The sequence below is a fragment of the Salminus brasiliensis genome, chromosome 14, assembly GCF_030463535.1.
Source record: "Salminus brasiliensis chromosome 14, fSalBra1.hap2, whole genome shotgun sequence".
Lineage (NCBI taxonomy): Eukaryota > Metazoa > Chordata > Actinopteri > Characiformes > Bryconidae > Salminus > Salminus brasiliensis.
The window spans coordinates 4,477,179-4,503,808 of record NC_132891.1 but is presented as its reverse complement, the minus strand read 5'-3'; the positions used below and the strand labels follow the sequence as shown (position 1 = coordinate 4,503,808).

Below are 26,630 nucleotides of genomic sequence, written 5' to 3'. Positions count from 1 at the left end.
CATTCAATTTAATTTAATGTAATTAAACTTGAGTCTATACCATACACTACATGGACAAAAGTATTTGGACACCTTATAACAATATACAACAACAACAACAACAAAAAAACATTTATCCTGCTTTTGTTAAAGTAACAAAGTCTTTATTGTCCAGAGAAGACGTCTTTAGACTAGAAGACTAGATTTAGAATCATTGCTGTGAGGATTTGATTGCATTCTGCAACAAAAGCATTAGTGAGTTCAGGGTGTGTGATGATCACCACCTCACCTGGTCCTCAACTCATCCTAACAGTATTGGATGGAGCACCAACCATCATCATCATCATCATCATCATCATTCCAGAGAACACAGTTCTTCCACAGCTCCACAGCTCCTCAATGCTGGGGGGCTTTATACCCCTCTGGCCCACACCTGGTGTTAGGCAGCATGGAGCCAATAGGGTTATGATGTTAATCTGCTCCAGAGAGTCCTATTCTATTGGCAGTTCTACAACGAGCAATGGGTGTAACTTGAAGTAGCTGGATGCCTTCATTAGGAGGGTTGTCCAATGAACCAGTGTTTACGTCTCAGTAAATTATATATATATATATATATATGCTGTCTTATCAGCCGTCACTAGCGTTCTGAATCCACTAGAGGTCAGTAGTGATGCACTCAGGACTGAACCCAATACTGCTCTCAGCACTCAGGAGAGGAGGAACGTGAACCTGAAGCCCCTCCTCCCTGATCCAGCGTCCTAAACAGACCACCTCTACCTGGTTTACATGTCTACGACAAGTCTTTGCAGCCCTCCACCACCCCGTCACGTCTCTCTTTACTGGCTCCACCACACAGCAGAAGCCACCCGAACTCCAGCCCAACGTGTCCCTCTGAGTTCAGCCTCCTGTTTGACCTGAGAGGGCATGTTTGGTGGCATGGAGGTGGAGATGCCATGGTTTGGGGCTGCTTTCCCGTAGTAGGGCCTGGTAGAGCTCTCCACTAGGAGTTTAATGACAGAGGGACACTAAGGCTGAAATGTCACACAACTGGACACATGGAGGAGTGGGAAACACACACTTTCTTCCAGATGATGACAGAGACTGGTAGATCATCATAGGACACTACAGTCTAACTGAAGCTGCTTAGGCCAAGAGAGGACATACCAGCTACTTTCCTCACAAGAAAAAAGACATTTCTACAGTTGTATGTGTCCCTTATGTGTCCAAATGTCCTTCTGTTTGAATATATATATAAAAAAAAGACAAAGGATTTCATGGGTGTCCTAACTTTTCCCCATAATTTTCAATATTGCTGCAGAGAGGCCTCCACATCCCTAATTTATAGTATAGCATTTTATAGTCCGATACTGGAAGATCGTCCTCTTACCTGTAGTCTTAAACTTAGTCAGTAAGCTGAGACGTTCTTAGAGTCAGATAATTTTAGTTTTAATTTTGATTTAATCTTAATTTTTTATTTTAATTTTGATTTCATTTTAACTTTTGATTTTAATTTTGATTTAATTAATTTTTTTTATTTTAATTTTGATTTAATTTTAATTGTAATTTAATTTTATTTTTTATTTTAATTGTAATTTTAATTTTTATTGTAATTTTAATTTTTATTGTAATTTTAATTTTTATTGTAATTTTAATTTTTATTGTAATTTTAATTTTACATTTTTATTTTAATTGTAATTTTAATTGTAAATTTCATTGTAATTTTATTTGTAATTTGTATTTTAATTGAAATTGTAATTTTTTATTTTCATTTTAATTCAAGGGTTCATTACTAAAAGCAGTGGTTTCCAGTACTACACCCATACACCCTCACATATCTACAAACAGTGTTAGCATCCGTCCTCAAGCCTGAAAAGCCTTCTCTCTCTCTCTCTCTCTCTCTCTCTCTCTCTCTCTCTCTCTCTCTCTCTCTCTCTCTCTCTCTCTCTCTCTGACCTTGCCGGCTAGATTGCAGACATGGTTCTTCTGTCTTGTCTTCCACGCGGACCGCAGCTGTCAGAGTGCCCCAGCGCTGGCTCTTTCTGTGTCCTGCCACTTATATTATTAACACTGCAGGACATCAGCCGTGACCAGGGCCAAGAGGTTAGCTGCCCCAAAGCAGAACTAATAGCATACATTACTGTCCTGCTCAGCACACACCAGTCAGCCATAAGATTAACACCACCACAGCGGCTCCTCCTGAAACATCCCTGGGTGTCCCTGGTATGCAGTGGTCAGTGACAGGGTCAGGGGGACCTATGGCTCATAGGACTTAAAGGATCTGCAGCTTAGTCATAGTGCCAGATACCACAGGACACCTTGTGGACAATTTCATGGGCAGTGGTGGTGATGATAGGGTTGTGGGTTTGATACCTGGGCTCGGCAAGCTTGAGCAAAGGCCCTTCGCCCTCTCTGCTCTACGGGTGCTGTAGCAGTGGCTGCCCACTGGAAGATCTTTTCCTGCTCCTGTAAAGCTGCTGTTTTGGAGATACGAGGTTTCTACATGACAGGGATGATATCAGTCTACTTCAGTTTAATTAGCTGTCCATAGTTTTCCAAGTGACTGGACAGTTCCAGTAACCCAGTAACAGGTTGTGTCCATCTAATTTACACTACTGACCCCTTCTGACCACAGGCTTGTCCAATCAGCCGGAGCTGGAGCTACAAGGCTAACGTAGCTAACGAGCAATGCAAACTTGTGTCACCCAAAACCTGGACTTCTGCTGGATCGGCCGGACAGCTCCAACACAGTAAAGAAGCCAGCTTCAGCTCCCGATGATTGACCCAGTCTGGGGTTTTCTCATTAACCATCTGGACGTGCCTCCGTCTCTAAAGCTGCTCTCCGCATGTGGCCCACGTGAGCACTGAAGTAGGCTCAGATCCCAGTGGCTCTGTTTTTAGTTTTTAGCTTGACCTGAAAGGTCACATTACGGCCTCATTTTCTTAGGGACGGTGTGTATTGTGAGGCCATCAGGGCGCATGGACAAAAGTATTGGGACACCTACGCATTACACATACTCTAACCCCATAGGCATTATTAATATGGAGCTGGTCCCCCTTTGCTCTAAGCTCTACCAGCAGCAGCAGGTCTGGAGCTCTGCTGCAGGTATTGAGTCAGTTGGGGGCTTTTCTGCACTCTGCTCTGAGCTCAGCACTCGGCCCTGACCCCGCTCTGTAACTTTACGTGGTCTGACAGACACTCAGGTGGCTGAGCTGCTCTCTGTGAGCTGTTCCTCCTAAACTCTTCCACTGTTAAATAATAACACCACTCACAGCTGATGGAGGAAGATCTAGGAGGGAAGGTCTAAATTTCACCAGCTGACTTGTTGTTGTTGTTGGTGCAGCGGTGTCTCCTATTACATACAGAACCACGCTGGAGTTCAGTGAGCTCTTCAGAACCGACCATTCTTTCACTGATGTGTGTAAGAAAGGCAGACTGCATAGCTGGGGGCTGGATTTTACACACCTGTGGCAATGAGACTGTGGCAATTAAACACTGCGTCCCAATACTTTTGTCACCTTTTGTATGCCATTTTACTGCACTTTCTGCCTGCAGGTCTTCATTTGGAAAGTGCTTCAAAGACTGTTCTCAACTCTCAGCTGAGATCTTTCCTGCCCTGCTCGGCTGAACTAACACGTGCATAGATCCCGTTCTTTTTTCTCCTCTCCCCTGGAGAAGCAAATGTTCACACTCTCCTTCCCATGAGGAGCGTCCCAGAGCCTTGATCAGAACATCCATCTTCTCCGCTCCAGCTCCACTGCTGCTATATCTAAGACAGGAAATGGAGCTCTGGAATTTCAAATGCGCTTCACTTCTGTTCTTATCGGGCCCAGAGATGGATCAGTAGACGGGTGAGAGGCAGCTGCAGTGAGACAGCGAGGCAGCATGAAGCCGATAGACAGATAGAGCTCTGGCACACAGCGTGTGGGCCTACCTGCTACACTGAGAATGAAAAGTTCATTGCAATTGGCTTTTGAACACTGGTGATACAGAAGCGTCTGCTGCGTGTGAGTGAAGCTCGGCGGTAGATGTGGAAACTCAGTGGGGATGATGGGCCGTGTGTTGAGGAGGACAGCTGCTCATCATGTCATGCCTGATACCACGCTACTGAAAGTAGGAGGGTGGAGGTGGATGTGTAGGTAGGTGTTGTCTGGATGCCGACTAACAGTGTTCATCGCACTGACGGTGGATTTCTTAAATTGCTCTGTAAAAGGCGCCTATCCTTCGGTTCATTGGACAGCTAGCCTTAGCTAGCTAATATGCTAGCTAGTATCTCATCACTTACGACAAGTGGGCGAGTGTTTGTTCAACAAAAAGAGCCAACCAGATTGGTCCTTCTGAATAAGTCCCGCCCTTTAACAAAAAGAGCCGATCAACTTGCTGGTTCTGAATAAGTCCCGCCCTTCAACAAAAAGAGCCAATCAGCTAGCTGGTACTGAATAAGTCCCACCCTTCAACAAATATAGCCAATCAGCTTGCTGATTCTGAATAAGTCCCACCCTTCAGCTACAAGAGCCAATCAGCTAGCTGGTACTGAATAAGTCCCGCCCTTCAACAAATAGAGCCAATCAGCTTGCTGATTCTGAATAAGTCCCACCCTTCAGCTACAAGAGCCAATCAGCTAGCTGGTACTGAATAAGTCCCGCCCTTCAACAAATAGAGCCAAACAGCTTGCTGCTTCTGAATAAGTCCCACCCGTCACCTACAAGAGCCAATCAGCTAGCTGGTACTGAATAAGTCCCGCCTCTCAACAAAAAGAGCCAATCAGCTTGCTCCTTCTTAATAAGTACCACCCTTCAACAACAAGAGCCAGTCAGCTTGCTGCCTCTGAATAAGTCCCGTCCTTCCCCAGCAAAAGCCAATCAGCTTGCTCCTTCTAAATAAGTCCCGCCCTTCATCAACAAGAGCCAATCAGCTTGCTGGTTCTGAACAAGTCCCACCCTTCAACAAAAAGAGCCAATCGGATTGCTCCTTCTAAATAAGTCCCACCCTTCATCAACAAGAGCCAATCAGCTTGCTGCCTCTGAATAAGTCCCGTCCTTCCCCAGCAAAAGCCAATCAGCTTGCTCCTTCTAAATAAGTCCCGCCCTTCATCAACAAGAGTCAATCAGCTTGCTGCTTCTAAATAAGTCCTGCGATTTATGATCTGAATGATCGGTTATTTGTTTTAGTAATCGATTGATTATTCGACTATGGGAAGAGTCACGTGTTGAAAGGGGTCCAGCAGGGCACGGTTGCCCCCCTTCAGCCGCCCGCATCATGATCTCACGCTCCCTGTCTGGAGCTCCCTGTCCAACCTGATCAGGGTGCAGCGTTTCTGCTGGTGAGTCGGTGGCTCAGAACTCTGGTACCAACATCAGAGACGCCTCCCTGGAACAGCGACGCAGGATTCAGCCTGCAGCAGGTCTGCGTTAAGATTCAGAGAACGCGGGGAGTTCTGAGAGGGGAGAACGTGGTCCCTTGGCTCAGCCGCTGACGCTGTCCATCAACATGAGCTTCACTGCTGTCCCCTGAATCATCCCCCTAAAATCACACGATATCTCTAAAATCTATCAAGTAAAAGACAGCAATGAGCCAAAACATTATGACCACTCACAAATGTCTGGTTTCTATGGTACCTGTCAATGGGCAGACACACCAATCAGCCATAACATTAGTACCACCTGCCTAATATTGTGCCGCCACAGCAGATCTGACCATTCGAGGCATGGACTCCACAAGACCTCTGAAAGCGTCCTGTGGTACCTTGGTGGCACCAGGACTAGCAGCAGATCCTTAAAGTCCTGTAAGTTGTGAGGTGGGACCTCCATGGATCGTATAAATGAATGACCCTGTCGCCGGTTCACCGTTTGTCCTTTCTTAGAGCACTTTTGGTAGGTACTGACCACTGCAACCACTGGGAACACCCTCTAAGATGTTCCCCTGGGTGCTCCGGGTCACAAGTACCTGTCAACGGTGGTCCAAGGAGGCCATTCCATCCGGGAGAGAGAGAGAGAGAGAGGGAGAGAGAGAGAGAGAGACGCCCTTCACTGCCTTCGCAACTCCTAACTCATACACCCACGAGGTAAACACCACTCGAGGATTACTGAAGGCTGGAACGATGGAGAGCTGGTGGTTGGGGGGGGAGGGGGGGGGGGGCACGTCCCCAGTGGAGCTGCAGAACTGTGCAGTCTCCCTGAGGCAGAGAGCGCTGGAGGAAGGGGTTCTCCTTGTGCCGCCTCATCCGTACACTCACACCCTTTTTATCATCCCTCAGCTGCGGGTGAAGACAGACTCATTAAACGGAGGGTCTAAGGGATGACGGAGGGAAGATCCATGAGGAATAACTCACACTTCCAGTCTTACGCAGAATCACTCGCGCCAGAGAGCTGCAGAGTGAACCATCCGCCGCTGCGTGATGCATGTTCGGCCTTCGCTACTACAGTCTGGCTCCACGATCTTAGAGAAACCGTTGTTCTTCGGGGGTTCGGAAGACAACCATGACCACCTAAAGGCCCTGCACTTGGCCAGTCTGGATTTATAGTAATTCGTCTAGACACCTCAGACTAGCAATATTTCATGTGTGAAAAAATATACCTCATTAATCTTAGAGGCCATTAAAGTTAACAGTGCATGAAATCAACATTTACTCTGTTTTGGTCCATAAAAGCATGAATTCAGGGAAGAGCTCATAGACTAGACAGGAGAACTGAGGCGACGTCATTGGCTAGGGGAGTGTTTATACACCCGGGTTAGACTCAACGAACCCTGGTGGATCCTGATCGCTCTGTTAATGCGGTTCGTTCGAGGTGTGCACCAAACAAGCAGGCCGAGATCGAGGTGAGGTGAGGTGAGGTGGGTCTCGGCCCATTTCTGAGGAACCTTTAAGGTATGAACACAGTACGACCCTAAGGAAGAGGTTGGGGGATAGGAATGGCCACAGGTTCAACCGCCGTCCACGAAATCTAGTACCAACCCTGGCCCCTCGCACCACCAACATCATGCCGTCCTCATGTCACCTGTCCACGTTCCTGTGCTTGAACTTTGTCTGCTTGAGGCTTTAGTTTAGGACTAAAGGACTGTGTCCTAAGGTCCCATGGCTGTATGAGGAGGTGGGTGTTTCGTGGGCCGATCAGGACACTGAGCCCCAGGTGAGGGCCATTCGTAGCTCTCCCTAGCACTACCAGAGCTCCAGACTTAAAGGATCACCGATACTACAAGCCAGCCACTGCCTCTTTCAGAACTGCCGACACACTCGGAGGAAAACGCCAGGTCCCCAGCTCCACTGCACCGGACCTGGCCGGCCAGCATTGCTTAAAAATAATGAGGGGAGAGAGCACCGTCTTCCCACCTGCCCACAGTTGTGCTCTCTCTGACTCCGGCTGCTGATGGCAAAGCGGCATGGCTTGGGATCCGAACTCGCGACACATAGGCCCTGGGCTTAGATTAGACCGCTGAGCCACTCTAAGCCCAATAAGCCAGGTTTAGATGCAGGACCTTCGGACACACCTGCCTTGCGCAGTATTCTACTTGCAGCCTTTGTTGTAAGTGCATCATACGGCACCTTTTTCCCCTTTGGGTTCGAAACCGGGACTAAAATCTAACAGGGTGTCAGTTTCTTGCTTGGTCCGGACCAAGAGAATCCAACAGTCCCCTGAATCGCCCCTAAAAGCACACGATAAAATCTATCAAGTAAAAGACAGCAATGAGCCAAAACATTATGACCACTCACATATGTCTGGTTCTTATGGCACCTGTCAATGGGCAGACACACCAATCAGCCATAACATTAGTACCACCTGCCTAATATTGAGAAGGTCCCCCTTGTGCCGCCACAGCAGATCTGACCATTCGAGGCATGGACTCCACAAGACCTCTGAAAGCGTCCTGTGGTATCTTGGTGGCACCAGGACTAGCAGCAGATCCTTAAAGTCCTGTAAGATGGATCGCATCAATTAATGACCCTGTCGCCGGTTCACCGTTTGTCCTTTCTTGGAGCACTTTTGGTAGGTACTGACCACTGCAACCACTGGGAACACCATCTAAGACCTGCCTGATGTGTTCCAGATGTTCCCCTGGGTGAGTGTCATTTTTGTAAAAGATATTAATTAATTACACATTCGTACAACGTGATCTCATCCTCACACCAGCACCATGTGACATCACAGGAGTTTATGAATGTGATGAATCCTGGACAGACCATCGCTTTAGGGTCTTTCGTGTTGTCAAGCCTGAGAAATCACAGAGGCCTGATTCCGTCCTTCAGAAAATGTGTTCTGCTGAAATGCCAGTGGAGACTCCTACATCTACACTGGTAATCACACAGAGGCTCAAACCTCACTCCAGTGCTGACAGATAATCAAATATGAAAATATGATCTTCAGTTATTTTGGGTGCACTGTCCCATAAAGGCCTCGCTTTAGATTTGCTTTCCTTGCAAAGCTATATCTGCCCCTTCACTGTGGTCAGCGTAGCCAGTGGTTAAACGCTGTGAGAGCTCCCCGTCACATGACCCCTGCTGAATGACCCTCTTGCATAACTGTAGTGCTGTGTGTGTGTGTGCGCATCAGTTGTCCAGTACTCACTGAATCTGAACCCAGAGACAGAGACTTATTTCACATTTCTTTAGAATCATAAATGAACAAATGTGAGTCAGTAAATTCAGACACTTCACTCCACTGTTTTCAGCAATGATGGGTTGATACAGTTGATGGACTGACAGGTGGAGGTGGACAGACAGACAGATATATGGGTAGACAGATAAGCAGAATAGACAGACAATAGACAGACAGACAGACAGACAGACAGACAGAGATAGATAGATAGATAGATAGATAGATAGATAGATATAGACAGAGAGATAAAAAGACAGACAGACAGATGTATAGACAGATAGGCAGGCAGACATGCAGACAGACAGACAGACAGACAGACAAATAGACAGACAGACAAATAGATATATAGATAGATAGACAAACAGATAAATAGACAGACAGACAGACAGACAGACAGACAGATAGATAGATAGATAGATAGATAGATAGATAGATAGATAGATAGATAGATAGATAGATATAGACAGACAGACAGAGAGATAAAAAGACAGACAGACAGATGTATAGACAGATAGGCAGGCAGACATGCAGACAGACAGACAGACAAATAGATAGAGACAGACAGATCTTACAGACTCTATGTCCGAATGTTTGTGGACACCCTTTCAAATGAATGCATTCAGCTACTTTAAGCTGTACCCATTGCTGACACAGATGTGCAAATGCACACATACAGCTTGTCTAGTCTCTGTAGAGAAGCATTACCAATAGAATAGGACTCTCTGGAGCAGATAAACATGAACCTAGTATTGGCACTGTGCCTAATGCAAGGTGTGGGCTAGTAGAGGGGTATAAAGCATAAAGCATTAAGCTGTGGAGCAACTGGGTTCTCTGGAATGATGGAAGTAAAGCCGTTTTCCTAATGTTAAACCACTGAAACACCGAAGCAGCACAACACAACACTACTGAGTCAGGAGTGTGTTCTCATTAGGGCCTGAGCAATACATCATTTAGCAGCATCGGCGGAAATTCTGTGGGAAAAGCACCAACAATGTCTGAGAATGTAAATACTGTATCACACAGCATAAAAACGGCGGGGCAGGAGGAGGAGGTGTGGGTAAGTACGACACAATGCCCTGTGAAAACCTGCGGTTCGAGAGCATCACATCAGACAATACTGTTTTACCAAACCTACTGGAGCCTGGTTGTGCTTTTGACCTTATTGCGGCATAACTGCTGATATTACAGAATATCAACAGTATCAGTCGAGCCTCCAGTCCTCATACAGACCCTCGCTCTTCTCTCTCCTCTGTCTGAACCTGCTTATTACCCAGCCACTGCTTACTCCTCTCCTGTTAGTCAGGGACGGTAAACTCAGACTGACAGCGGCTCCCCTGCGAGCGTGGAGGACAAAGCGTGTCCATGCAACCTGCGATGGTGTCAGATGCAGCGTCAGGGTCACCAGGGGTCAATTCGGTACTGCCGCTGCAGCATCTTCCATCACCGGCGTGAAGGGCACTGTACCACCAGCCTGAACACCCGGGGGGTGGGGGGGGGGGGGTGGGGGTTTGTTCTGGCCTTAAAATGAAGCCTGCAGTTTTCCAGATAGTGTAAATGTGACGAGACTGATTAGCTGGCTTTACGGTTTAGCCTGGTGGCTGAAGCGGATGGGTCCTCTGTACGCTTGTACTACTGTTCATGCTATGAATATGAAACAGCCTGTGATCTTTAAGCAGATCTAGCAGAACCGCTACAGCGACGGCACGCCGCTTAATTGTCTACAGGAGCAGAAGCAGACCCCAGCGTCAGCTCGGAGAAACACATTTTGGTGATCAATTGCAACCGCAGCCCCGACGCCGCAGTCTGCTACACCAAGCAGTCGCCGCTGTGAAAATGCTTTTATTTTAAAAAGAAAAACAGGACAGGAGGGATTCGTTTCCATGCCAAGCTGAGAAAAACGGGAAGTGATGTTTCAGAAGGATTCCCATTGTCATGGCAGGTTAGGCCAGACACAGAGGGATGAACGGTTTAGGGGTCTAATGCAAGTAGTTTAATAACACAACTCAAGATAATACAAAGGGGACAAACCAGAGGGTGAAAGCAAACAGACCTGAGACTGGGGGTTTAGCTGGGGGACCAGCTACTAGGCCAGAACGGCTAGGCCGACCAAACCTGGATCTGCTGCGTGAGAGTGGGTCGCCTAGCTGGAACGAGAGTCGAGTGAGCCTCGCCTCGCTGAGTCCTTGAATGGCTGGGTGGCCTGCTCACGAACGAGGAAGTCGAGCCGGAGGTGGCCTAAGCACACCCTGAGCAGTAATGGGAACCTCTGGGGCTACCTCAAGGTTCCAAACAATGCAATTCTCAGCATGGAGCTAAGCATCGAGGCTCCTTAAGTGCCCCAGATCCCAGGTGAAACACATGAACATGATCAACACGAAACAAGACACTCTGAATCAAACATGAACACAAATGAACCTGAATCATGAACCGAAACCTGAAAAGAACCAAACACATGAACCGAACGAGGCAGAGGTGCTTATGTGAGTCTGTGGGCGGCGGCTTGGAATCGTCCCGGGGGAGGGCGCGATACCGAGGGGCTGACACCCATCACCTTTCAGCCTGATAGGAAGAGAATGTACTGTTTTAGTCCAGATATTTTTGGACAATATCCAAAAATTGGAGTAAAGATATCTGAAATTTTCCTTTTCCATTATACTTAATAATAATAATAATAATAATAATAGTTCTGACACTTGCAGACAGTTTTCCATGACCACCAGCTCACACATCACCACCACTCTCCAGGCCCTGATGGCACTGTCCAGAAAAGGGTAACCCGACCTGGAGCAAGTCAAAAAGCCAAAGCCAGGGAAGCATGTGGGTCTCTGTGGTAGGCTAAAAGCTAACCCTAGCTCACAGAAGCCCCGCCGCTCAGTGAAGTGCTGCCGGGGACGGTCAGCGACCAAGAAGACAGCAATCCTGTCCAGGAGTATTCATGATGCTCCAAAATGATTAAAAGCACTATAATCATAACAATGTTCTAAAAACAAAGCATAATAGTGCTAAAACATAAGCTATGCTATGCTATGCTATGCGGCTCCTGTGAGCCATTGCGGTGCCGTAAACCAGCCAATCTAAAACCACATCCAAGTACCAACTAATCCCTAGAAGGGAGCTCTGAGAGACACTCTGAGAGATGGACGGATTTGGGTGTGCAGTGCGTTGTGCACAAAGCAGCCCTTCACACAGTGGCCTGGAAATGCCCAACAGGGGGTCAGCACCTGACCCCAGCCGTGTCCTTGGCAGCGATGGCAGACTAAACACCCCTGATATGATCACATGTCCTCGTCCTCATTTTCATGCAGATGACCAGGCAGAACAACACGCTTCTCCACTGCGATTACCCGAGCACAGAAGACGCCACGCCGCCTCGTCCCCATTGTGCCAGGGCCTCGCTCCACTTTCTCTCCCACAACAAAGCAAAAACGGCTCTAACTGCCGGTGGGAGGAAATAATAAACATGTTTTCAGATGCTGCTCCCTAAAAATAGAACAGTAAAATCACTACCCCCGCCTGGTCAGACGCGTAACAGCCAATAGCACACCTTCCTGCATCTCCAAAATACACTGAAATACACTGTAGCCGACACTTCAATGGCACAAGGGGGGGGGTGGTAGGACAATTCAGGTCATTTAGAAGGAGCACTTCTAATTTGATGTTGAACACTTACGCAATAAATGGGTCATTCTAGAATTGGAGGTACGTTTTGTGCCGTTTTAAATAATAATAATAAAAATAATATTAATAATTACGTTAATTATTATCACTATTAATAATGCTTGATGTATATTTTAGGCACAATTTCTACACATTATACATATGTACTAAATGACACCCAGCCCACACATTACTGACTGTCTTCACTTCCACGATTTAAACATTAAACTTCTTTACAATTCTTTTAATGTAATATTATGTAAAATTCACATTAAAATTTCACATGAAATAATAACAAGTCTCATTTTTGTTTTTTTGTGTTTGCTCTAATAACAGCTGTTGAATATTACATTGGATAACGTGTGAAAATGTAGGATGATTTGATGGTGACCAGGTGTACCAGGAATGCAGACTTCCTAGGAAAGCAGATAGCCTAAAAGTGAAAGCGTCAGACGCGTCAGGGTCAGTTAAATATAGCCTGTTGCAACTGCCTAGATCGTAAAAGTCCTAAAGATTGACCATCTGTTTACAGAATACACACTTGTTGCCCCTCCCTAAAGCAATACCTAGGTAGCTGGGGGGGATTTGGGGAGCTTGGGGTTATGAACTTCTGCATCCCTAAAGCAAGTGTCCTGCTCACTTTCTTCTTCTCAGCACGAAAATACTTACAACACATTTATGATATATATATATATATAAAATAGCTGTTCCAGTGGTCAGCTCTGTTGTATTCGATACGAAACTGTACAAAATCTGCAAATAGTTCTAATAAAAACTTGTGATTTGCACCCAGTGATGTCCTTAACATCAACCCAAAACCTAAAATTAGCCCTGGCCCTAATCCTAACACTAAACTTAACCCAAAATCGAATCCTAATCCTAATCCTGGCCCTAATCCTCACTGTCAACCTGGCCCTAATCCTAATACTAACCCCAATCCTAATACTAATCTACTAACCCTAAACTTTAAGGGAAATTTTAGAAAGGTTTACCTCAAAACAAAAAAAACTATTTCAAACCCTGGCCATAGTCCTAATTCTCACCACATATATCCGAAACCTAATCCTAACCCTGATTCTAATCCTAATCCTAACAATGGGCCTAACCATCACCCTAACTCTGACTCTAATCCTAATCCTAACAATGGGCCTAACCCTGACCCTAACCCTGAATCTAATTCTAACCCTAAAAATGGGCCTAACCCTGACCCTAATTCTAACTTTTACCTCAACAGAAAACCTAATCCTGACCCTGACTCTAATCCTAACCCTAACAATGGGCCTAATCCTGACTCTAATCCTAACCCTAACAATGGGCCTAACCCTGACTCTAATCCTAACCCTAACAATGGGCCTAATCCTGACTCTAATCCTAACCCTAACAATGGGCCTAACCCTGACTCTAATCCTAACCCTAAAAATGGGCCTAACCCTGACTCTAATCCTAACCCTAAAAATGGGCCTAACCCTGACTCTAATCCTAACTTTTACCTCAACACAAAACCTAATTCTAACCCTGGTCCTAATTCTAACCCTCACCTTAACACCAACCCAGAGCCTAGCAGTCTTGTACAAATACTACTGCAATTACAAACCGACTTTAGGGGTCAGTTCCACAGACTGAGATTAAGCCTAGTCCTGGACTACAGTTTAATTTGCAATAAATCCCCACTCCTGAAAACAAGCCCAGTGCCGGCAGTGGTTCTACTGGGTCCTGAGTTATTATTAAAGCTGGTTTCTGGTTCAAATGCTTTACAAAAGACTGAGAAACAAACCTCTAACCTTCCTAAACTGCTAAAAAACGCCTCTTCTCGAGGCAGTGTGGCTTTTTCTGAGGCCTCTTTCACCAGATTGAGAAATCCATGAGCTGTAGGAGCTGATCGGACGCTGATGCTGGAGCACGGCCTCGTAAAGAGCCTTCAGAATTCCATTTCACCTTCCTCCAGCCTGGAGCTCAGCGTTCACCACCACTCCTCATCTCGTCTGTTTATCTTCATCCGCTCGGAGCCTCCACACACACACACTCACACTCATACACACACTCAAACACACAGCCAAATGCCTTGTCATAAGATAAGTGATTCCTCACGTAGTAATAATGGTGTCGGATCGCACTGGAAGAGGGCAGAAAGCGAATAGGCGGAACGTAATGAGTGTAAACAACATCATCATCCTCGCTTCGCAGAGGCAGACCAGGTCCCACTCAGAGTCCAGCTCGTTACTATCGATCTTCAGGCAACCTGAGTGAAGCACGAGGCGGAAAAAGATGACGGCCAAGTCTGACCAGTGGGCGACAGCCGAGTCTGGACCATTTAGGAAGCAATTTGCAAGGCCTTGCCAACGCCAGTCGGACTCACCGACAAAAAAAAAAAAAAAAAAAAAAAAAAAGTGTGTGGAGAAATATTTGCATAAACCAGCATGACGGAGAAAGCACACGTTGCACGAGTGGACGTCTGCAAAGGCCTCAGAGTGCTCAGTGTGCAGCAATCCCTGAACACTGCACTCCGGGCAGGCCGGCCTGAGTGATGCAGTAACTGATAACAGAGGGTTTGTTGAGGTAACTCAACTTAGTTCAGTCAAAGGTTCTCCTAACTCACATTTTTTACTTCTGCATGAGCTGCAGCTCATTAACATTGACCAAACTGAGCTGCAGAAGTAAAAAATATAAGTTAGGAGAACTGTAGACGCTGAAAAATCGCTCCGTAATCAGTTACTACATCAGTTTAAGTTGGCTGCACTTCAACTCTTGTGTATATGTACTGTATGAAATGCTCAGTGAGAGATAGCAGTATGCAGTATACTTTCATAAGCAGTATATTTTCAGTAACACCAGTGTAGAACCAGTGCAGAACCAGTGCAGAACCAGTGTAGAACCAGTGCAGAACCTTCTGCATACCCCCAACCCCCAGAACCAACCCAGAACAGAAAGAGCCAGCAAGCCTACAGTACCCGAACGAAGCCGACTTCCACTGGCGGCAGGGGAACGTCCTCCTGCACATGGGTGATATAAGGCTGTTTTCCGAGGCGTCCAGGGGAAGAGAGGCATGTCTCCTGCAGAGCGAGAGAGAGAGAGAGAGAGAGAGAGAGAGAGAGAGAGGGGAAAGAAAGGAGTATATGTGATTAACTCAACCACGGTCTGCACATCACAGCAACAAACCTCATTAAAGGCAAATGGACTCCTCTATAGGCAGAACCCATGACAGGTTCTGATTTAATAAAGCATGTAATACATACAGGACCGCCGGGCCGCAGTGTGCTAGAGCAATCTGCTATGGAAAATGTTTGATGCTGCAAGTGCTACACAGCGGCATAGGATAAGTATGTTTGGATCCAGTAAAGCCCCTGAGGCTATATACACACACACACACATATATATATATATATAATTTTTTATGATAATTGTTTCTATACTACAAACCTAGAAAGCAGAAATCTGATGAAACACTCCTCACGCCTCTCGGACAACGGCCTGGGCGTGGTCTTAATATTCTAATGAACATACGTGACTGACATCCCAGCTCTATCACTGGCGAGCAAAATATGTTTACGTTACCATGGCAACGCACACAGCATTTGTTTTATCATTTTTGGCATAAGTTTTATCATCACAGATCTTTAGTGTTTACTGAGGTTCTGGATATCTGGAACCGAGTTAGCAGCACATATATAGACCCAGAGACTCTCTAAATTGGTAGCTGACTGTCAATAGGGTGGGTACGGGTGGGCGGCGGCTTTAGTGGATCTCCCCGGCTACAGTGCAGCATCGGGACCTCCCGCCCGTCCCGGACGTGAGGGATTACGGGGCACCAGATTTGGCCTTAGCTTTAGCTCTAGCTCTCCAGGCTGCTCAGACTCGAAGAGAGGGCGGAGCCAGGCTAGCCTTGTGATTGGTCGGGGGTATGCTGACTTGACCCACTGACCCACTTTTAGGACCGCCCATTCCACATGGAGAGGCGAGCAGTACTGGTGAAATACAGCAGACGTTTGTTAGACTTCGGGAAGATCTTCATAAGACCTACTTTTTATACATTTGCCCCGGGGGCCCTGAGGGGCCAGATTAAGAGTCACTGTTGTAAGAGTGATATTTAAATAACCCGAGCTCAGATTGGCTGTTCTGTTCTGTATCCCGGCTTTTTGAAATAGTAGTCTGTACTGATTTTTGGGAGGCGGGAGAAAACCTGACAGTGGCTGGAGCGAGGATGGAACCCACAACCCCGGGCCCCTGGAGCTATGCAACTGTGCTGGCCTTAGATGTATGCTGCATCGGTGGCAGGTCCAAAAAGAGACGGTGGCTTGTTGCACGTGTCGGAGGATGCATGTGTTTGACCTCTCCCTCCCAGCTATGGGAGCATTACACGGGATAGTACTTGCACGTGGGTTGGGTAATTGGCAAAAATCTAAAACTGCTCTGAAAATGAAAAATTAATTAATTTAATTAATTAATTTAATTAATTAATTAATTAAAGGGCTAAAGGCTAAAAGTGGGTAGTAAAACCTCTGATAGCCCCTTTAATACAGCCAGTGCTTTATCTGTAGCACAGGACCCTAATCTGCACACAGGGCATGTACAGCTATTCCCACAGTCCCAGAGCAGGGTGTACCCCATACGGCAACAACACCTGTAGAACAAGGACTCGAACAGTGGCTGCAGACACACCGCTGTCCCAGGCTGAGACAGATGAGGGGGAGGTCAGGGCCCACAGACAGACGAGGAGGCAATGAAGAATAAACTCACACCAGCCCCTACCGTGGCAGGCTGCTCCTTCCGCCCTGCCCGAGGGCACAGCACTTGGCTGCCCGTAAATACCCGTAACACATCTCCCCCGGGGCGTTAATTGCTGCATCAGGCTGAGTAATGGCGCAGGGGGCTGAGTTTAATTGAGTCATTTCCCTCCAGACTGCGCAGGGAAGACGAGGCTGACATGCATAAATCGCCCAAAATATCACATCTGGGTTACAGCAGGTGACCCTGACTGATTGCCTGCATGTCAGGCTTGAGGGCTTTGGAGAGACACTCACGCAAGACTGACTTTCAAATGGGCACGCAATCAATCAATCAGTCAATCAATCAATCAGGCCGTCTTCATTTCTTTAAGCAGCTTTCAGGAATACTGCAGCAGCCTAACCCTAATCTCTACCTGCTGCATCAGTCTCTTGCACTACATGTCCAAATATTTGTGGCCACCCCTTCTAATCAGTGCACACATAGATTGTCTACTCCATGTAGAGAAGGATTGTGTCCTTATCAATGCAATTATCAATCAACATCGATATATCAGATCAATACTAAACTGACAAAAGTATTTGGACACCTGCTCAAAAATTAATTAATAAAATTAATCCTGCTGTTGTTGGAGTAACTGTCCCTACTGTCCAGGGAGGAAGGCTTTCTACTAGATTCTTGCATTCAGCAACAAGAGCGTTAGTGAGGTCAGCTCACCTCATCCCCAACTCCCCAACTCATCCCAAACGTATTGGATGGAGCACCACCAACCATTATTCCCACAGAGAGCACAGTCCCACTGCTCCACAGCTCAATCAGTCCTATTCTATTGGCAGTACTTCTCTCCAGGGTCTAGACAAGCTGTGAGTGCACATCTGTTGTGCACATCTGTGTCAGCAATGGGTGCAACCTATATTAGCTGAATGCACTGATTAGAAGAGGTGTCCACAAACTTTTGGACAAACAGTGAATATAGGTATAGATGGGTACTGTGTATCCTAAAAGGACAAATTCTTGTGAGTGAGTGATTTGTCCAATAAAAGCCATTTTACATCTATACATGAAATACATGACTAGTGGTGTGCGCCCCCTAGTGGTTCACATGCAAGTTTTGTAGTTTTTGTAACTCAGTTGATGAAAATATGAAATAGTGAGATCCATATGATAATCCATGCTGATGTATAAGGCAGAAAAGCCCCTGATTGGTTGCTTTTTACCCTGCCTGTGCCTCACTAAGCCCCGCCCCTCCACACACTCTCAGCATCAACCCAGTAACATCCTTTTTTCGATCGTGCTGAGAGGACGGGAGGCCTGCTGGTACTGACGGTGGATCTAGTCTCTAAGCGTGGTACATGTACTGGTCTTACTGGCCTTAGTGCTGGTAATGTTTCAGCAAATCAGAAAGCAGACGCTGCCCTAAAGCAAAGCCATCTGTCTTCCCCTCTCAGCATCAGGGAGGTTTATCAACAATTTACTGGACAGTGTAGCACCGCGCTGTCAGTCAGCCGCGGTCCAGCCACGCGAGCAGCCGGAGTGACAGATGAAGCTGGTCCGTATACTGACAGCAGGGAACAGAAGGCCAATGCTGTCCAAATTCCTTCATGATGTTCCTTAGTTAGCACTGCTTTGTCTGATGACAACACTTGTACGAAGCTGTGTGGTGCTCATCCATCATTTTCCTGGGACGGTTTCAGCATTGCTGTATGCAGATTTACATCTACGGCATTTAGCAGACGCTCTTATCCAAGTGTTTCACTGTTTACTCAAGAACCTCAGCTAGTCTGAATAGACTAGATCGTCTATCGTCTATAATATGGAGACCATAATACTCTTCTCTTCGCCTGAGTACTCTCGGAGGAGGAGGGTCTTCAGTCTGGGTTTGAAGACAGCGAGTGTTGGACTCTGCTGTTCGGACACCCAGGGGAAGCTCGTTCCACCACTTCGGTGCAGGACAGAAAAAAGTCTGGACGCTCGTCTTCCGTGGATCTTAAAGGATGGCGGGTCGAGCCGAGCCGTACTTGAAGCTGGAAGGGCTCTCGGTGCAGATCGGCTTTTGACCATCGCCATCAAGTACGGAGGGGCTGGCTGGTCCAGTCTTGGCTTTGTAGGCCAGAATCAGGGGTTCAAATCTGATGAGCTGAGCAGCAGCTACAGGAAGCCAGTGAAGAGAGAACACAGCAGAGGAGGAGCTGAAGTTAGAAGAAGTGTTGAAGACGACCCGACCCGTGCCGCTGCATTCTGGATAAGTTGCAGGGGTCTGATGGTGCACAGAGGAGGACCAGCCAGAAGAGAGCTGCTGTAGTAGTCAAGTCTTGAAGTGACGAGAGACTGAACGAGCACTTTGGTGACTCTCTAAAGAGGAAGGGTCGAATTCTCTGGATGTTGTTGAGAATTCGACCTACAGATTCTACACAAACTACACTTAACACTAGGGGTGTGAGAAAATGTCGATATACCGAAGTATCGTGATGTTATGTGTTGCGATACTGTAGCGATTTCCAAAAACACAGTATGAATTATTTTAAATTAAATAAATTGATGGTTCATTTTTGTTGTGTTTTAACCCTGACCACTAGAGGGCAGTGCTGTATTCTGTCTTCATCCCACGGTTCTAGAGAGTGTTTCCCAAAAGTTTTGTAAGGCTAATAACTTCGTTAACTAGTTCTTAGGAATGTTCGATTTTGACAAATGTTTCCCAAAACTTTCAGAACTTAAGCAGTGTGTGAACTGGCTCGCAAATTAACATCTAACCCGACCGATCCGTTATTTACAAAATGCTTCTTTAAGTGGGTTTGACCGCAGTACATCGCACAAAAGCCAGGGGTCGCCAATTCCAACAATTACTATTATTATTATTATTATTAGCTGAATATATACATATATAAAATCCACAGTATAAATATGGACCAAAGTATTTGGACCCCTGCTCATTCATTATGTCAAGAGTACTGAAAAAGGGTTTATCCTGCTTCTGCTGGAGTTTTACTAAATTTTCTGAAGAACATTGCTGTGAGAATTTGATTGCCTTCAGCAACAAGAGCATAAATTATGCTAGGATATTGGATGCTCATCCATCATTTCAGAGAACATAGTTCTTCCACTGCTCCACAGCTCAATGCTGGGGGGTTTTATACCCCCCTATAGCTCACGCCTGGCATTAGGCAGCATGGTGCCAATAGGTTCATGTTGATCTGCTCCAGGGAGTCCTATTCTATTGGCAGTACTTCTCTACAGGGACTAGACAAGCTGTGTGTGTGAGTTGAGTGCATGTTAACATCTGTATTAGCAATGGCTGTAACTTATTCAAAGTATCTGAATGAATTCAGGTGTGTCCACAAACTTTTAAGCGTACAGTGTATTTCAACTAAGCTCCTGCTTTTTCATCATTCCAAAAGCTGTAATTCAGCTCAGCCCGAGGGACAGAGCTGTCTCAGATATATTGAAAAGCAAACCATCCCTGGGTGGACAAATGATTGCAAAATAATTATGTGCTATATCTAAATTGAAAATCAATAAAACTGAGTAACCTGAACAGCGTGGGGTATTATTGGTATTCTTACATTGCCGGAAGCTTGAAACCGACTTATGAAGGCGTCTATTTAGAAGGCTGCCTTTAGTTCCAAGGCCTAAGCCAAGGCTTCTAAGTCAAATTTAGATCAAGCAGCTATAGATCTGGTGACAGTAGGAGCTGAAGAAGTGGAGCACTGCATCTCTCAGGAGCAGTTAGCCTTAAAGTGCATGCATCAGACTCCAGACTCTGGAAGGCCGCAGCACTGCAGAGTTCAGCCTCCTGCCTCATTAAAACACACTGGATTCGACTCATCAGCTTTTCACGAGGCCTTGTGTAGTCGGAGGGAGATTGCTAATACACTGTACGACTGAGACTCTTCAGAAAAACATCAACAATCCAAATATAAACCCCAAAAGCCAAAGAACATTACTTGTCCAAAAGTTTGTGGACACCCCTTCTAACGGTATAAGACACGAACCTATTAACACCATGCTGCCTAATGCCAGGCGTGGGCTAGAGGGGTATAAAGCCCCCCAGTAAAGACCTGTGTTCTCTGCAATGATGGATGGTTGGTGCTTCATCCAAGACTTCTGAGATGAGTTGGGGAGTAGGGAGGGATGGAGTGAGGTGGTGATTATCCAGCATCCTCACCTCACTAATGCTCTTGTGGCTGAATGCAATCAAATCCTCACTGTAATGCTAATCCAAAATTTAGTGGAAAGACCTTTCTCCTGGACTGTAGATACAGTTACTCCAACAACATCAGGATAAACCGTCCGAATACTTTAGTCCAATTATTGTATAGAAATGAACACAAAAATGATGGAGGTCGTGTCCACATATTGTACGATAGTGCACTTATCATTTCACAACATTGCAGGTAGCGCTCGGAGTGGGCACCTGAGGGGATGGGGGGTCTCTACCTTGATGTGTGATAATATCGGCATGCATTCAGGGATGCAGGCATGTTTGTTTACATATGCGAGCCATGGCATTTAGCAAAGAGGAAACTGAGGTGGAAGTTTCAGAGCAGTGGAGGAATGGAAAGTCAAACAGCGCGAAAGATAAATGGTCCTGGAATCAAGTCACGTAGCTGGAAGACTGTCAGAGATCCCGGGCTCCCTGAGTTAATGTAAACACAGCAGATAGTTTCTGGGGAAAGTCTAAACATGGAGACACTCATTCCAAGCGCTGGGCCTCTTTTGAGCCTCTTTTGAGCCTCTTCAGCGCTGACGCTTACAGGTGCACACATGTACTTCTCTGGAACATGTGGTTCATCCTCAGGGTTCGAGCTGCGTTCTTGAAAGGAGTTCGTCCTCAATGCAGATGCAAATCAAGCCCCCATCACAGGACCACTTTATCTCTGGCTTAAAACGCTAGAATCTTCTCCCTGCTTCCTGCTGCCTCCCTGATGCACGGCTTGTGTGTTTCCTGACAGAAACGACGTGCTTTCTTCCAGCAAAAGCTCCACAGGCCATTCCTCTGGTTGTGGTACGTGTAGAGCTGTGATGCTCGGCTGTCGCACCTGGAGCAATGGCATGTGGCCTGTGAAGTTGACTACACAGTGCATTTTGTGGTAATATAGGGATGATCTGCTGCTCTGTTCTCAGGCAGATGGAAGCATTTAGTATAAGGGTCTAGACTAGTGTGTTAGCCATTAATGCAGGAGCACAAATTGTACTGTTAAAGGTGTCTGGCCGTGTTGTAATCAATGGCTGAGGCTACTGCTCTTTATATATATATATATATATAACCTAGTGAATGACCTGCAGAAAGCTGGGACCAACGTTACAAAGGCTACCGTCAGTAACACACTACGCCGCCAGGGACTCAGATCTTGCAGTGCCAGACGTGTTCCCCTGCTTAAGCCAGTACATATCCGGGCGCGTCTGAAGTTTGCTAGAGAGCATTTGGATGTTCTGGAAGAGTATTGGGAGAATGTCTTATGGTCAGATGAAACCAAAGTAGAACTGTTTGGTACAAACACAACTCGTTGTGTTTGGAGGAGAGTGAATGCTGAGTTGCATCCAAAGAACACCATACCAACTGTGAAGCATGGGGGTGGCAACATCATGCTTTGGGGCTGTTTCTCTGCAAAGGGACTAGGACGACTGGTCTGTGTACATGAAAGAATGAATGGGGCCATGTATTGTGAGATTTTGAGTGCAAACCTCCTTCCATCAGCAAGGGCATTGAAGATGAAACGTGGCTGGGTCTTTCAGCATGACAATGATCCCAAGCACACTGCCAGGGCAACAAAGGAGTGGCTTCGTAAGAAGCATTTCAAGGTCCTAGAGTGGCCTAGCCAGTCTCCAGATCTCAACCCCATAGAAAACCTTTGGAGGGAGTTGAAAGTCTGTGTTGCCCGCCGACAGCCCCAAAACATCACTGCTCTAGAGGAGATCTGCATGGAGGAATGGGCCAACATACCAGCAACGGTGTGTGCCAACCTTGTGAAGAACTACAGAAAACGTTTGACCTCTGTCATTGCCAACAAAGGATATATAACAAAGTATTGAGATGAACTTTTGTTATTTACCAAATACTTATTTTCCACCATTATTTGCAAATAAATTCTTTAAAAATCAGACAATGTGTTTTTTCTCATTTTTTCTCTCATAGTTCATAGAGCTCATAGAGATCTACCTATGATGTCAATTACAGCCTCTCTCATCTTTTTAAGTGGGAGAACTTGCACAATTGGTGACTGACTAAATACTTTTTTTTCCCCACTGTATATCTATCTATATATATACAGAATGGGGGGTATCTATTCATGGCACTTTGGACTTTTATAATGGTCATTTCAGGTGCTACAGGTTTAAGTATCACTAATTACATACAAAACAGAACTGAATAATCTGCATAACAGGGTGGTAACAAAGTGTCTATTGTGCATTATTATAACTATTAATGCAATTATTGATGATTTTCACATAACAGACCTCCAATGATGTACTAATACAGTCATAATGAACAGGGCTTAATGCACAGTAATAACATTTATTTAAAATTCATTAATAAACACCTAACAAATGGTACCTATATGGCATCACACCAAGAACCTTCAAAGAACACTCAAAGAATTCTGCCTGCACTTGTGTCTGTATGTCTGCATTGGTGCCCAATGACGGTGATGGGTGGAGAACTTCTCCCCCAGTCTTCAACACAAATCATTAGTAAAAAAACATGACTGACAAAGCTCTCCACATGAAAGCCCACCCCCTTGAAGCCACACCAGTGGATCTATATTATCCGGATTTGATCTGACTTGAAGGGTGACATCTAACACAACACAAATCTGTATGTTGTCTTTTGTGCTGATGTCAGCCACCTTTGCCCTACCTGGTGGACAGCCCCATACATCAGTCTCTCTCCTCCCCCAGCACTCTCACATATGACCCTCTCCGTCTGAGGTCCCATTAAGGCGGGTGAAAAGCAGTGATTTGTCTTGTGTGACAGACCCTTGATCACAAGCCTGTCCAATTGGCTTGACCTTGACAGTGCTGGTGAGGGAAATTCACGTAGTGTGTCTGTCCTTGAGGTAAATTCCCAGTGGCAGTATGAAGTGACTGAGCAAAGCCCTGATTCACTCGTTTCCTCATTAGAAACAAGAATTGTGGACCCAAAAATTAACACACAGCAACATCATGTAGCAATTTTACCCTAAAACAGCAGCTTCAGAATCACGCTGATGCTCTACTAACTGCAATCGGGAGAATGGCGTCTCCGTCACTGCCACTCCGGGCCAGAACACTGCTACGCCACTAAATGAGACCTCTCTCCAGGACTGCGTTGACGCTGCATAAGCCGAGTCATACTGGTGCGAAATCCTGTAATAGTCCTCAATCACACACATTGTCTCAGCTTGTCAACAAATGCTTGTGTACAGCTGTCCATGAGGGGGCGCTCAAAGCGTGACTAATATTTCCGTAAAAATTACACTCCCCAACTGTAGGGGGAGCCCAGGTGCCAAATAAGCATACTGAACTCATCCCTGTTACTGTATTTCCATGCTAGGTCATGAGGACGTTTGGTTTGGTTGTATTGGTTGTACTTTGAGGGCCCGATCTTCCACCCCGCCAACAGTCTATCTTCACGCCTTTCGTGGTGGTCTCGAAATGAGGGGTGTTTGGGAATTTCTCCACTGCGGGACTAATAAAGGACTATCTTATCTTATCTTCAGGTCAGTTTCTGGCGTATTGCTGCATATCTTGGCAACGGAAAACACAGGAGGAGCTCCGCTATCTGAAAACAGTCTAGGCAGACGTTCATCAACAGTCTGCAATCAACAATCAGACATTCGTTGCTATCTTGACAGTGAATTGTCAACAAAGGCACGTGTAGCCCGGCGCTCGCCCCCCCCCCCCAACTGAAATAGCAACCCGCCAAGGTCAGTCGGACCGCACCTGGCTCTTAAAGGGCAGGCGAGAGACACGCTGATTGGTTTATTACTGCATGTTACGCCCGAAACAAACACACCCATGATTCATTAAGAGACTCAGTACATGACTTTTTTACGCATTTCGAGCCAAGCAGGGCGAACTTTTCCCGGCATTACGATAGCGAAGACACACCGTCACACCCCCTAAACTGCGTGGTGTGCGGTTGACAGATCGCCTAACGATTACTAAAATAGGGCTTCGAGAGTTGAGCTTCATTGCTGGTGTTGTGCAGTGGGTAACACCGATCCCTCCTTGACCCTCCACTGGTTCCAATGGCACCTGCAAGCAAGAACTGCACAGTCAGTTCTGGAAGGTGAAAAGTGTTGGAAGCAGGAAAAATGGGTCAGGACATCTCCAAAACACCAGGGAGGTCTTGCCTTCCAAGAGGGTCAACTGGTGAACCAAGATTCACTGATACTCCCTCATTAAGACCCCACCTCACATCTTACAGGACTTAAAGGATCTGCTGCTTACACATTTGGTGGAATCCGTGCCTTGATGGATCAGCGCTGTTTTGGCAGCACAAGGGGGACCGACACAATATTAGGCTGGTGGTTTTAATGTTATGGCTGTTAGAGGAAACTTCAGCCAAAGCAAAGGTGTCCTGAGTGAACTGGAGCCAGTACTGAGCTGCTGATGGTGTTGCTATTCAATTCCTTTACATTTGGCGTAAACCAGCCCACCACGTATTGCCTAATCAGGAATAAGTGATGAGCCAGCAGCTGATTCAAACTTCATTTAGCCCGATTCTCAGACTTCAGCTCTAATTACTGAGTGAACCCATCTGTCCTATTCTGACAATGTGCAAAGCAATTAAACAACGCATGTGATTAGCCCTTTCCCATCAGCCTCCATATATGGATGAAAGGACCGTGCCGTCATGACAGGCCTATTTTTTCCGCTTTGCTGTGTACTGTATCAAAGCAAAACGATCCTGAGGGAGAAAGGTTATTTATAGCCTCTCTCGCGCCTGCTTCAATGACTCTAAATTATTAATAACTGAGCTTTTTTTTTAGCTAGTAAGATCAATTTCAATGAACTTCTTATGCTTTCTCCATTTTTGGGTGGGACCTAAGGGCACAGTATGGCTGTATTTGTTATAGTGGGTTTCATGGTGCTACGAGTGGCTTTGTAGGGGCCCTAAAATGGAAAACTGTTTATCTTGGTACAGCTGAATAATCAGAGTTCAGTACATGGAAGGGACAAACCGTAAAGCTCAAACTGAGCTGTTCCTCCTTTAAAAGAACATCCAGCAAAACCAAAACAGAGCCGTAAAACAGGCCAATTCCAAAACGCTAAAACTGTTACATCACAGTCTTGACTCGTTATATTTGCAATAAACCCCGCCCACTAGAGACAGCTCTAATCAAAGCTGGTTAAACGATAAAATATGACGTTGATGCTGGAGAGCAGCTCATCACCTCCAGACTAGTTATAAGAATATAGGTTGCTATGGAAACCAGGCCTCATGACCTTGGCTTTTCCTGTGCCGGTGTCCGCAGAAGAGGAGCTCAAATTCGGCATGCTACAAAGCAAAATCTGCAGATGAAAACCCAGACCTGCTCCAGGCTAAAACCTATTGCTAGCCGATGCTAGCTTTTTCCATCTCTTCTCGTCATTGTCCGCTCCCTCTAAATTAAACAAGCAAGAAAGACAAATCTGGGTAAGCGAGTGGGGACAAGGCTAAAAGCTAACCAGCTGCAATCTCCTTGGGTTACTGACAG

The 26,630-nt window shown here is 46.0% G+C and overlaps 1 protein-coding gene across 5 annotated transcripts in view; it reads right to left on the bottom strand.

The window, feature by feature from the left end:
• iqsec1a (IQ motif and Sec7 domain ArfGEF 1a) overlaps positions 1-26,630 on the bottom strand; it is a 178,831-nt gene that overhangs the window by 123,186 nt on the left and 29,015 nt on the right. For all 5 annotated transcript variants that reach the window (XM_072656340.1, XM_072656341.1, XM_072656350.1 and 2 more), the window contains one exon: positions 15,177-15,278. In XM_072656340.1, the coding sequence (XP_072512441.1) occupies positions 15,177-15,278 (102 nt within the window). The remainder of the gene's footprint in view (positions 1-15,176; positions 15,279-26,630) is intronic.